This window comes from Hyla sarda, chromosome 2 (genome assembly GCF_029499605.1).
Source record: "Hyla sarda isolate aHylSar1 chromosome 2, aHylSar1.hap1, whole genome shotgun sequence".
Taxonomy (NCBI): domain Eukaryota; kingdom Metazoa; phylum Chordata; class Amphibia; order Anura; family Hylidae; genus Hyla; species Hyla sarda.
In genome coordinates, this window is record NC_079190.1 from 207,057,930 (window position 1) to 207,071,740 (window position 13,811).

The 13,811-nt window shown below is 44.7% G+C and overlaps 1 protein-coding gene across 2 annotated transcripts in view; it reads left to right on the forward strand.

Annotated features, from left to right (window-relative positions):
• The window catches only part of EGFL6 (EGF like domain multiple 6), a 109,312-nt gene that overhangs the window by 88,786 nt on the left and 6,715 nt on the right, over window positions 1–13,811 (forward strand). For both annotated transcript variants that reach the window (XM_056560533.1, XM_056560534.1), the window contains 2 exons: window positions 1,966–2,061; window positions 7,730–7,995. In XM_056560533.1, coding sequence (XP_056416508.1) covers window positions 1,966–2,061; window positions 7,730–7,995 — 362 coding nt within the window. The remainder of the gene's footprint in view (window positions 1–1,965; window positions 2,062–7,729; window positions 7,996–13,811) is intronic.

Here is a 13,811-nt window from a genome sequence, read left to right on the forward strand (position 1 = left end):
GCCCATTTAAGGATGGGTTTCCATTTTTAGTATTTTTTATAAGTGTAATATTTATACACAAAGAGGCTTGAATTCATAATACCTTAGAATCCAGTCCATAATGTCCTCATCTTTAGGTACAAAATTCTGTAGTGAATAAAGAATTATTAAAAAGTTAATCAGGACCTGTGGCCAACCCCAAAAGATGAGATAATTTTCATCAAATAGCTTAAGGTACCCTGATCACACACCTTTTTACACTTTCTTGATACACCCTTCCATTCCTTAGATATGTGGATTTATAATTTGTCTGACAATTCAGGGAATGGGTGTGAACTTAATTTTATTAATAGGAGGGAATAATAGATGACAGGTCGGATTATACAGTCAGGGGGTGTGAATTAGGCAGACATGCCCCTTAATGTAAAATATTTACACCCCCCTGACAGGGGTGGTGGTTGGCAGTCCTATTTAAAGCGCAACTGTCATGAGTTTTTAGCCCCCCAGACTACTACTATGTTGTTACAGATGTTCATAATGTGAGTGTAACCATACCTTTATTGCTTTCCTCCTTCTTTTATAACTTATAAAATACATTTATCCAGCGTTCAGACACAGTCGGATAGGCATGGCTTGAGGTTCACAAAGCCCTGCCCTTGCCACACCTATCCTCTCCTTTCCGCGCTGGGACCGCTGTGTAGTAAAACAAAGCGCCCCTCCCTTCCTCTAGTACTGCACCTGAGCAGTGAGCGCATAGGCAGCGGGAGTGAGCGCTCGTTCTGTCAATGCAAGGCGGTGGCGTGGGCACGTCAGAAGGGGCGCAGGCGCTGTGGATGTGCTGTGTCTTACTACACAGCGATCCCAGCGCTGATGAGAGGATAGGCGTGGCAGCAGCAGGGCTTTGCAAACCCCAATCCACGCCTATCCGACTGTCAATTCCCACACAGAAAGAGTGCCAACCCAGTGCCTTCCTTACATCAATGGTTCTCCCTTACACAGTAATAGTGCCTCCTTTCCACCTATACACAGCAATAGCACCTCTACACTGTGCCCCTGAAAAGAATAAACAAAACCAAAAATATACACCTAACCCTTCTTCTACGATGGTTGTAACAATTTAGGCTGCACGACTTTTCTGGCCGGTGGCCCGCATTGTAATTGGGGTGGCACAGGCAAGTGTGATGAAATCATTGACTTGTGCCTGTCTGCATCAAAGAGAACCAATGACCCCTTGTTCTGCCATAGTAATTACCTCCATCCAGACACATAGTGTAACGCCCCTGGCATATAGTGAGTGGGTCCCACCATGCAAGTGGTGACTATTATAAAGATGTGTTAAGGGTTATGTGTTAATCAGCAATGAATCTTAAACCTATTTAGTCAAAATAAATCATGTTATATTGTGGACATTACCTGTGAAGTTGGGCAAAAAGGTAAATCACCACTTTTTAATTTACACTTAAACTTACATTGTCAATCTAAGGCTATGGGTGTACTTTATTTATAAGGTAGTGGTTATTCTCTGTTTTCTCATGTTCCCCATCAAACATGTTCAACATTAATGTTGAACATGTTTGTAGATCACCTTTTTACTATTTTTTTTAATGTATTGATCCACCCCTGGCTATGGCATTAAAAACTGTATGATTAAACCTAAATGTGCGAGCACACCTAAATAGTGGAGCAAACCTGATATAAAAGTTCCTTATTAAAAATGCCTCCATTTGGGCGGAGGTAAATGGCAAACACATGCTGTGCTAATGACCCCGGCTGATTTCCAGTGACAGGTTGAATTATAATAATGGGAAGATAATTGTATCTATTATAATTTCTGTATCATTATGCGCTGGATAAATTGGATGCATTAAATTGCTATTTTGGATATTGTTTCTCTAAAGACTTTACAGGCTTTTTATTTTCAAGCTCCACATAATTGGATACATTATATTAAACAGGATTTTCCTTTTCCTTTTTCCATATGTTTAGAGGTGTCTATAGACTGCAGCTTTGATCGTGGAGCCTGTGACTGGAAACAGGAGACTGAAGATGACTTTGATTGGAAACATACAAATCGGAGCCATGGTATGAAATGTTTACTAGTGAACTCCTAGCTTTTCTTCATCCATTTTCACTCAGTGGTATTTAAAGTTTACACAGCAAGGAGTATGGAGTAAGCTGCATGTGGCTACTAAGAGCATATTGTGAGCTTCATGTGGCTGCTAAGAGCATATTAAGCATGCATGTGGCTGCTAAGAGCATATTAAGCATGCATGTGGCTGGTATGAGCATATTAAGCATGTATGTGGCTAGTAGGAGCATATTAAGAATACATGTGGCTGGTATGAGCATATTAAGCATGCATGTGGCTGGTATGAGCATATTAAGCATGCATGTGGCTGGTATGAGCATATTAATTATGCCTGTGGTTAGTATGAGCATATTAACCATACATGTGGCTGGTATGAGCATATTAAGCATGCATGTGGCTGGTATGAGCATATTAATCATGCTTGTGGTTAGTATGAGCATATTAAGCATGCACGTGGCTGGTATGAGCATATTAAGCATACATGTGGCTGGTATGAGCATATTAAGCATACATGTGGCTGGTATGAGCATATTAAGCATGCATGTGGCTGGTATGAGCATATTAAGCATGCATGTGGCTGGTATGAGCATATTAAGAATGCATGTGGTTAGTATGAGCATATTAAGCATGCATGTGGCTGATATGAGCATATTAAGCATGCATGTGGCTGGTATGAGCATATTAAGCATGCATGTGGCTAGTATAAGCATATTAAGCATGCACGTGGCTGGTATGAGCATATTAAGCATGCACGTGGCTGGTATGAGCATATTAAGCATGCATGTGGCTGGTATGAGCATATTAATCATGCTTGTATTTAGTATGAGCATATTAAGCATACATGTGGCTGGTATGAGCATATTAAGCATGCATTTGGCTGGTATGAGCATATTAATCATGCATGTGGCTGGTATGAGCATATTAAGCATGCATGTGGCTAGTGTAAGCATATTAAGCATGCATGTGGCTGGTATGAGCATATTAAGCATGCACGTGGCTGGTATGAGCATATTAAGCATGTATGTGGCTGGTATGAGCAAATTAATCATGCTTGTAGTTAGTATGAGCATATTAAGCATACATGTGGCTGGTATGAGCATATTAAGCATGCATTTGGCTGGTATGAGCATATTAATCATGCATGTGGCTGGTATGAGCATATTAATCATGCATGTGGCTGGTATGAGCATATTAAGCATGCATGTGGCTGGTATGAGCATATTAAGCATGCATGTGGCTAGTATAAGCATATTAAGCATGCATGTGGCTGGTATGAGCATATTAAGCATGCACGTGGCTGGTATGAGCATATTAAGCATGCATGTGGCTAGTATAAGCATATTAAGCATGCATGTGGCTGGTATGAGCATATTAATCATGCATGTGGCTGGTATGAGCATATTAAGCATGCATGTGGCTGGTATGAGCATATTAAGCATGCATGTGGCTAGTATAAGCATATTAAGCATGCATGTGGCTGGTATGAGCATATTAAGCATGCACGTGGCTGGTATGAGCATATTAAGCATGCATGTGGCTGGTATGAGCATATTAAGCATGCATGTGGCTGGTATGAGCATATTAAGCATGCATGTGGCTAGTATAAGCATATTAAGCATGCATGTGGCTGGTATGAGCATATTAAGCATGCATGTGGCTGGTATGAGCCTGCATGTGGATAACAAGGGCATATAGCAAGCATGCAAATGGCTGGAAAGACATAGTAATCTGCACGTGGCTGGTAAGAGCATATTGTAAGCATGCATAGGGTTGATAAGGGCACATAGCAAGGGTGCATGTGGCTGAAAAGACATATAGTAAGCATGCATGAGGCTGACAGGTGCATAGAGTAGGCATGCATATGGTTGGTAACAGCATATAGTAGGGCATGATTCCCTATTTCCTGGGTTATGTGATTCTGCTCTGGGTTTACCCTCACCAGATATCACATAATTTGCAAACAAGGAAAAGCTATGGGGTTCTATTATCCCTTTAATCTATGTATACTATTGAATAGAAATCAGTAGCATAGCACCTACAATTATGAAAGCCTGCACTATACAGTGTAGGTCTATTGTTAAAAGTTCTACTGTCATTAAAAAAAAACATCTTTTGACATATCTAACAGACATGTCAAAAGTTTAAATTGGTCGGGGTCTTAGTGCTGAGACCCCGTTGATCTTTAGATATAGCCTAGAGAACTGAGTGGCTGTGTGTTTCACTCCCCACCCGGCTGTCTAATCAACTGAATTTATGTAGACAGACTTCATAGTTATAATGGAAGCCGTCTCCTGCAATTAATCAAATCTGGCTAACAGCCGGGGAGTAAAGCACACAGCTGTTTGCTTCTCCTGGCTATATCATGAGATTAATGGGAATCTCAGCATGGACCCCCAACCAATCAAAACTTTCAATATGTCTGTGTGACATGTCAAAAGATTTTTTTTAAATGACAATAATAGTTTAAACAATAGACATACACTGTAAAGTGCAAACATCTGCAGTGCCCAAGTGAAGGATGAAAGTAATAGAATAGAAGGATGAATGCAATAGATGGTAATGTCACCTGTGGTAGGGTGGTTTTGCTAACCTGTGAGCCTGTGCAATGCTTGTGCCAATAGACATTTTGCCCTAGATTCATAGTCCTTGACCCCAGGGTAAAAATGTTGTAGTCTTCTGGAACTCTTGTAACATTCAAACAGGAATGAGCTTTACTAAAATCACTGTACAGAATCCAGATTAAAAAAGTCACTTTGCCACAGAGCTGTCAAGCTACAGTTTCCCTGTAGGATGTGTGGACATTAGTTCATAGTTCCCTTCATAAGGTTTTTGGAAGCCGATATAATAATGTGCTTCTCGCTCTTCCAGATAGCCTCCAGGTAGATTAAGCTGTGCTGTGGAGGTGAGAATGCTTGAAGGGGTAGTCTGGTGAAAAAAACTGTATACTTGATGATGAATGCCCGTAGACTGAAGACATTCTTGGGTTCAAGCCTCCTGCAACTTCACATAGTGCCATGATCACCACAATCCCAGTCCAGATCTGCCTCAGGTTAGAAGTATACTGTAATTTGCCATATTGGTGGCATGGCCTTACAGTCAGCTCTTTCTCTTTTGAGGTGTAGTGCTCCCTTTACATAGCTCAGGGCAGCTGATAATAATCTTACTTCCAGTGTTTGCTTCATATGTTATGATTCTTCATATGACAGATGTCAGAGGGCATGAGATGCCTAAGACATTGCTGAATGAGGGTAGTAAGCCATTACAACAGGAATAAGAGAGATAAAATGAAGTATAACCTGAGGTTGACATGAACATCCGTCAAACATCTATTTCTGACTGAATTTCTTGTGGTTCCTAAGTGTACACTTCTACCGTATATACTCGAGTATAAGCCGACCCGAGTATAAGCCGAGACCCCTAATTTCAACCCAAAATCCCAGGAAAAGTTATTGACTCGAGTATAAGCCTAGGGTGGGAAATACCTCATCCCCCCCCTGTCATCATCCAGACCCGTCATTAACATCCTCATCATCATCCCCTTGTCATCATCCCACACATCCCCCCTTCATCATCCCCTTGTCATCATCCCACACATCCCCCCTTCATCATCCCCTTATCATCCTGCACATCCCCCCTTCATCATCCCCTTATCATCCCGCACATCCCCCCTTCATCATCCCCTTATCATCCCGCACATCCCCCCTTCATCATCCCCTTGTAATCATCCCACCCCCCCCCCCTTCATCATCCCCACCCCCCTTCATCATCCCCACACCCCCCCCCCTTCATCATCCTCTTCTCATCATTCGCCCTCAGTGGTCTTCAACCTGCGGACCTCCAGAGGTTTCAAAACTACAACTCCCAGCAAGCCCGGGCAGCCATCGGCTGTCCGGGCTTGCTGGGAGTTGTAGTTTTGAAACCTCCGGAGGTCCGCAGGTTGAAGACCACTGCGGCCTTCAACATCATCCAGCCCCCTCTCACCCCCTTTAGTTCTGAGTACTCACCTCCGCTCGGCGCTGGTCCGGTCCTGCAGGGCTGTCCGGAGAGGAGGTGGTCCGGTGAGGAGGTGGTCCGGGCTGCTATCTTCACCGGGGGCGCCTCTTCTCCGCGCTTCCGGCCCGGAATAGAGGCGTTGCCTTGACAATGACGCAGAAGTACGTTGGCAATGAACGCACCTCTGCGTCGTTGTCACGGCAACGTGACTATTCTGAGGCCGGGCCCGAAGCGCTTAGAAGAGGCCTCCCCGGTGAAGATAGCAGCCCGGAACCAGTATCCCACCGGACCACCTCCTCTCCGGACAGTCCTGCAGGACCGGACCAGCGCCGAGCGGAGGTGAGTATTCAGAACTAAAGGGGGTGAGAGGGGGCTGGATGATGTTGAAGGCCGCAGTGGTCTTCAACCTGCGGACCTCCGGAGGTTTCAAAACTACAACTCCCAGCAAGCCCGGACAGCCGATGGCTGCCCGGGCTTGCTGGGAGATGTAGTTTTGAAACCTCTGGAAGTCCGCAGGTTGAAGACCACTGCGGGTGGGGGAGTTCACTCGAGTATAAGCCGAGGGAAGTGTTTTCAGCACGAAAAATCGTGCTGAAAAACTCGGCTTATACTCGAGTATATACGGTAATATAAAAACATTGCATAAATAACATAAGCTTTATTGGAGGCTTTGTTAGCTTTATTATAGGAATCGTTTTAAAAGAAAACAAACTAATCTTCACACAACAATAAAATACATGTTTTAGTTTGCATAAATGTATACAGATGCCAGTGAATGAAACACTTGTTATATGGTTGCCGTATATGGTTTTCTATTTTGTAAGGTGGTTGACCATGGTTTTGTGCACAGTTCTGTACTCTTTTTTAAACTTTACTCCACAGCTGTCTGGGACTCGTGCAGCACTGCAGTACTACTCTCATTATGGAACAGCCTCTGTTCCATGATGGTAGTAGTAGTATCACTTGCTGCGGTAGTCTGCAGACGGCTGTGGTGACGCTGTTGGAGCACTTGTACTACTACTCCCTTCATAGAACTGAGTCTGTTCCATGTTGGGAGCAATTGTACATAGGCTGAGGGACCGATCACACCAGTTCTCACTACTACCTTAACTTCATATTCCCCGCAGGGGATTCTGATTGACCAATCAGGGCTTCCACTGGGAAATATGGAGTTACAGTGCCGTGAATTCATATTCCCTGCCAGGATCTCTGATTGGTCTAACTGCACTAACTGACCAATCAGGGATCCCGGGATTCTAATGACCACGGCATTCTCATGTGCATTCACATATCAGCAATGGTTATCTAAGATGAAGATACCCCTTTTATTGCAGCATCAAAGACATGGAAAGTTAATGTATGTCGATCACAAGTGTCTGACAATAACTACTTTACATCTATGACTCATTTGAAAAGGGGTTCAAATTCCATTAATAAAGAACAGCAGTGTAACCCTAATGTGAAGGGAACCATTTGTGTGTATAGGTGCATGTGCCTAAGTATATCGACTCTTCCACATTATTCTTGGGTATGTAATATCTGATCTTCATTAATAATACATTACAGTACTTACAAAAATTGACCTATACTTAGCAACCCCTAAAAAACTTTTTCAGGACATTTGTTTATGCAAATAATATCTTAACATAATTCCCATTTCTTAATCAGGTACTGGGTTTTATCTATCGGTTCCTGCTAATGTTGGTCACAAGAAGACTATAGGCCGTCTGAGACTTCCCCTTACAAATCTGCACACAAGCAGCAAGTCCTGTTTAATTTTTACATATCAACTTTCTGGCGAAAAGTTTGGCAAACTACGGGTGTATATGGATGAAAACAGCAATCCCATCTGGGAAGAGAACAGAAGTAACAATAAAGGGTGGAGGATAGCAAGAATTGAAATACCGGAGACACGGGGCACACCTTCCAGCAAGGTACAGTGACAGATACAGTAACTCCTTGACATTTCTATTTTTCGCTTTAAATAATAAGATGACTGAACATATCCTACTGCTTTTAGAATTTGCATAGCTATGTATATTATTTGTGCAATTTACTTTAAGTGTATATTATTATTGGTACATTTACTGTAGATAAATAAATAAATTGTTTTTTGGTCCCATGATCTAGACTATGTCTAGACAAACAGTAATTGTATTCACTTTTAAAGGGAACCTAGAGCAGGAGGAGCTGAGCAGTTTGATATAGAGTTTTGTGGGACAAGTTCCAGAATAACCTGTCATTTATTCATTGAAATCTCTCCTCATTCTGGGCTAAATAGTCATGTGGGTGGTTCTGCTTAGTTATTGACAGCACTCTTTATTATACACAGATAGCTGTCAATCACTGGGTAGGACAGCCCACTAGACTACTTGAGATTTACATGGGTTGATGACAAATTATCCTGTTATAACTGTTTTCTAAAAACTATATATCAATCTGCTCAGCTCTTCCTGTTCTAAAACATGATGTTTGTAGATTGGACTGCAATTTTAATGTGACAGGTTCCCTTTAAACTTATGTCAAGCATAGTGGTCATACCCAAAAAAAAAACATTTGCCCAAAAAATATGTACAACTGTCATCATTTTTTAGCCCCCCCAGGCTACTATAATGTTGTTCCTGATGACCATAAAGTGACTGCAGCCATACCTTTATCATTGCTCTTCCTTCTTTTATAACTTATAAAATCCTTTTTTTCAGTGGTCAGGCAAAGTCGGATAGGCGCGGCTTGGGGTTCGCAAAACCCCGCCTCTGCCATGCCTATCCTCTCTTTCAGCTCTAGGACCACTGTGCAGTAAGACACAGCGGTCTAGAACGAATCCAGTGCGCATGTGCCCCTCTCAGATGTGTGTGCCGCAGCCCTGAATTGACAGAGCGAGCGCTCGCTCCCTCCTGCCGTCTATGCGCTAAGTGCGCATGTGCTGTACTAGAGGCAGTGAACGAACAAGCTCTCTGCCTCTAGTATCTACACAACCTGGTTGCCGGGAGCTGAAGAGGACAACAACGGGCATTTTTTTTTGTAGAATATCAGTGTCTTACTAAACAGTGTTTTGTAGAAAATAAGTGTCTTACTAAACACCGGTCCCAGCGCTGAAAGAGAGGATAGGCGTGGTGGAGGCAGGGCTTTGCAAACCCAAAGCCCCGCCTCTCCGACTGTGCCTGCCCGCTGAATAAAAGGATTTTATAAGTTATAAAAGAAAGAAGAGCAGCGATAAAGGTATGGCTGCAGTCACTTTATGGTCATCAGGAACAACATTATAGTAGCCTGGGGGGGGTAAAAAATTATGACAGTTGCGCTTTAAGTCCAGAGATGTACACATTCTGCAAAGATAAGAATCCCTTTCCCCAATGGGACTCACAAACTCTCTGTTTGGAGCATGTACACACATGGGCCAATTTCATGTGAATCTAATTAACCTATCAGGATGTTTTTAGAGGAGACCCACACAAGTACAGAGAGAATGTAGAAATTCCAGGCAGATGTGGATAATATCAATGTCTCACTAGATTTCCAGTTTCGTCATTCTTTCAGAGAGGTCGAGTGATTCTTGTAGAATTGAAGTGCAGGCACTGACAAATTAGATTAGCCAATACTGTTATGACATATCTTTATATCAAGAACACATGCAATGTGACCAATTGTGGAAATTGTACTTAAACTAACATGAATGACACAGGGAATAGATGATAGATAGATAGATAGATAGATAGATAGATAGATAGACACACAAAGAGGCAGCACAGCCCAATGTGTATAAAATGCTTTGGAGCAGAAAAATACAGTCTTGGTCAGAGTCCGACTCATTTAGCCAAATGCAAAAAGAGAGGTTCTGCAGCACTCCAGTGTATAAAAAGTGTTGTTTTATTCACCCATAGTTCTGATACAAAGATTCTCCAACCTCACGCCAGCTTTCTCACAGAAATTTGTATTTGAACTAAGGGTGAATAAAACAACACTTGATTTTTATACAGTGGAGTGTTGCAGAACCTCTTTTTTGCATTTAGATAGATAGATATTAAATAACTTTTCATAAATTAGTACACTGTTATTTGCAGTGGTGTTGTGGTGTGCCTGGTGTAGAAATAGATCCTACTAAGCACTTTGACATGACCTTCCTAAATGCTAATCCCTAAAAGTGTTATTATTACGGTGAGTGCTCCAGTCTGGCGCTCCGACCGCGAGCGCTCACCTCCCTGCTTCTCACCTGCCCCAGCTGCGGGGGGGGCTGGGATTCGCATCGCAGGATGTGCCCGCATGCGGATCCCAACCCGTCACTCACCTCATGCTCCTCCTGCCTCCTCCTCTGCCTCTCTGCTCCTACGCGCGTGTCCCCATCCCCTAGGGTGCATGCGCAGGGCAGGCAGAGCTCGGAGATTTACAGGGCCTGTATGCCCAAAAATTAAGTAAACACCTGTGGCTCAGTTATAAGTTCCTCTACCTCCCACACTTCCCTGCTGGATCTTCAGTGCCCCTAGCCTGGGATTAAGCGTTCGCAGTTGTCTGTTTGCCTTGCCCGTGTATTTTGACCCTTCCGCTACTTTATTTGAATACGCACCTTTGCCGCTTGCTTTGACCTTCTGCTTAGTCCGACTACGCCTCCGTTTCATCCTTCTGTACCTCATCTTGCCCAGTTACCTGTGTTGTTGAGTCGTATCGGGGGTAGCGACCTGGGTGCTGCCTGCTGCAGCAAGCCCATCCTGCCTTGCGGTGGGCTCTGGTGAAGATTAGCGGCACCTTAGACTTCGTTACCTGATACAGCCCATGTCATCTGCCACACAGGTTAGAGGATCCACATCCAGCAGCGTTACTGCAAGATCTGCCCATGGATCCCACTGGGATTCCTCTGCCCAATAATCCGGACCTCGCCTCTATCGTGGCTCACCAGTCGCAGCAGTTGGCCCAGCAGGCACAACAGTTAAATCAATTGTCCTCCATGATGCAGCAGTTGCTTTCTGCTCAACAACAACCGCAGCAGCCACAGCCTCCTCCTGCTCCAGTGTTGCCTCTCGCTCCTGCAGTCGTCTCGGAATCAAAGCTCCATTTGTCTCCTCCTGAGAAGAATGAGGAGGATCCCAAGTCATGCCATGGTTTCGTTACACAGTGCTCCATACACATAGAACTTATAGCGGAACAGTTCCCTACGGAACGAGCAAAGGGGGACTTTGTCATCAGTCTCTTAACTGGAAGGGCCCTAGCCTGGGCAACCCCACTATGGGATCGCAGTGATCCACTCACAACTAATCTCCAGGCTTTTCTGTCTGAATTCCGAGGAGTCTTTGAAGAGCCTGCATGTGCTTCTTCCGCTGAGACGGCTTTGCTGGGTCTTTCTCAGGGCAACTCCTCCCATCCAATTCCAGACCCTGGCATCGGAGTTATCATGGAACAACTAAGCTCTTTGTGCCACTTTCAAGAGAGGACTTTCTAGCCATATCAAGGATGTCCTTGCAGCCCAGGAATTGCCTTATACCCTGAATGAGCTCATACAGTTGGCATCTCGGATTGATATCCGTTTCTCTGAATGACGTGAGGAACTAAGTCAAGAAAGGGAGTCTGCATGACCTCGGTGCTTTCCTCGTCTGGCACCTGTCTTCCAGCAACCACCGCAACCTTCTACGTTGCCTCCCGCAGTGGAGGCTATGCAGGTGGATTGGTCTTGCCAGATCCTGCAGGAAAGAACTTGCCAACAAGCTGAGAATCTATGCCTCTACTGCGCCAGTGCAGATAATTTCCTCAGAGATTGTCCTCTGTGTCCACAGTCACAGGGAAACGCTCGCACCTAGGGTTTGCGGGAGAGGCATCCCTAGGTGTGAATACCTCCTCTCCACACTTGTAATTTGATGGTCCAGCTTTCTCTACCCTTCAAAGACACTATTTCCGTTCTTGCCTTCCTGGACTCAGGTTCTGCAGGGAACTTTATCGATGCCTCCTTAGTACATAGGTATCATAGCCAGTATCCCGCCTTCTGAAGCCTTTGTACGTCTCTTCGGTGAATGGAGAAAATCTGGACTGTACTATCTTATTCCACATAGAACCCTTATCCATCCTCCCCGGAGCGCTCACGGCGTTCTCCTGTTCGCAGCACCCCGGTAAGACTCGCTGACCGGGTGCACTGCGATAATGTCCCCAGCCGGGATGCGATTCGCGATGCGGGACGCGCCCGCTTGCGGTGCGCATCCCGACCCGCTTACCGGACTCGTTCCCCGTCTGTGCTGTCCCGGCGCGCGCGGCCCCGCTCCCTAGGGCGCGCGCGAGCCGGGTCTTTGCGATTTAAAGGGCCGGTGCGCCACTGATTGGCGCATGGGTTTTAATTAGTGTCTTCACCTGTGCACTTCCCTATAATACCTCACTTCCCCTGCACTTCCTTGCCGGATCTTGTTGCCATTGTGCCAGTGAAAGCGTTCCTTGTGTGTTCCTAGCCTGTGTTTCAGACCTCTTGCCGTTTCCCCTGACTACGATCCTTGCTGCCTGCCCTGACCTTCTGCTACGTCCGACCCTGCTCTGGTCTAACCCCTTGTACTGCGCCTATCTCAGCAGTCAGAGAGGTTGAGCCATTGCCGGTGGATACGACCTGGTTGCTACCGCCGCTGCAAGTCCATCCCGCTTTGCGGCGGGCTCTGGTGAAAACCAGTAGCAACTTAGAACCGGTCCACCGACACGGTCCACGCCAATCCCTCTCTGACACAGAGGATCCACCTCCAGCCTGCCGAATCCTGACATCCATGCAGGTCGGAGTTCTGCATAAGGAAAAATTGTCCTTTTATGTACTCCCTCATTGTACCTCCACTCTTCTACTTGGCCTTCCTTGGTTACAACAACATGCCCCGCTTCTTAATTGGAAAACTGGAGAAGTACCTCATTGGGGAACCTATTGCTATAACAACTGTTTTCATACTCTTCAGTCCAAGTTGGTGTCTCCTTCTACTCCTCTGCCCGGTCTGCCATCATTCCTTCAGGACTTTGCTGACATCTTCAGTGAGAAAGAAGCTGAAGTTTTACCACCACATCGTCCTTATGATTGTCCTATTGACTTATTGCCTGGGACCACTTCTTCTCGGGGCACAATTTACCCCTTGTCTGTTCCTGAAACCAAGGCCATATCTAAGTACATCCAGAAAGGATTCATCAGAGAGTCATCCTCCCCTACTGGAGCCGGATTCTTCTTATTGGAGAAAAAGGACGGATCTTTGCGACCTTGTACGACTAGCGTGGCTTGAAAAAAATTTCTGTCAAGAACTGCTACCCACTTCCTTTGATCTCGTAATCATTTGATAGTCTGCTGGGGAGCGAGGATCTTCTCTAAACTTGACCTTCGTCGTGCTTATAATTTGATTCGCTTACGAGAAGTAGACGAATGGAAGACTGTGTTTAATACCCATGATGGACATTTTGAGTATCTTGTGATGCCATTCGGACTCTGTAATGTTCCAGCAGTCTTCCAGGAGTTTGTCAATGATAACTTTCGTGATCTTCTATACCCCTGTGTCGTTGTCTATTTGTACGTCATTCTCATCTACTCGCCCAATCGACTCATCGCTCTCACCTCGGTCAAGTTTTACAATGTCTCCGAGAAAATTGTCTCTATGCTAAACTAGAGAAGGGTACTTTTGAAAAAAACAGCCTTCCATTTATGGGATATATAATTACCAGTCAAGGTCTTCAAATGGACCCTAATCTTCTGGCTTGACAACTATTCAGCGCTTTCTCAGCTTTGCCAATTACTATCAGAAATGTATCCCCCATTACTCCA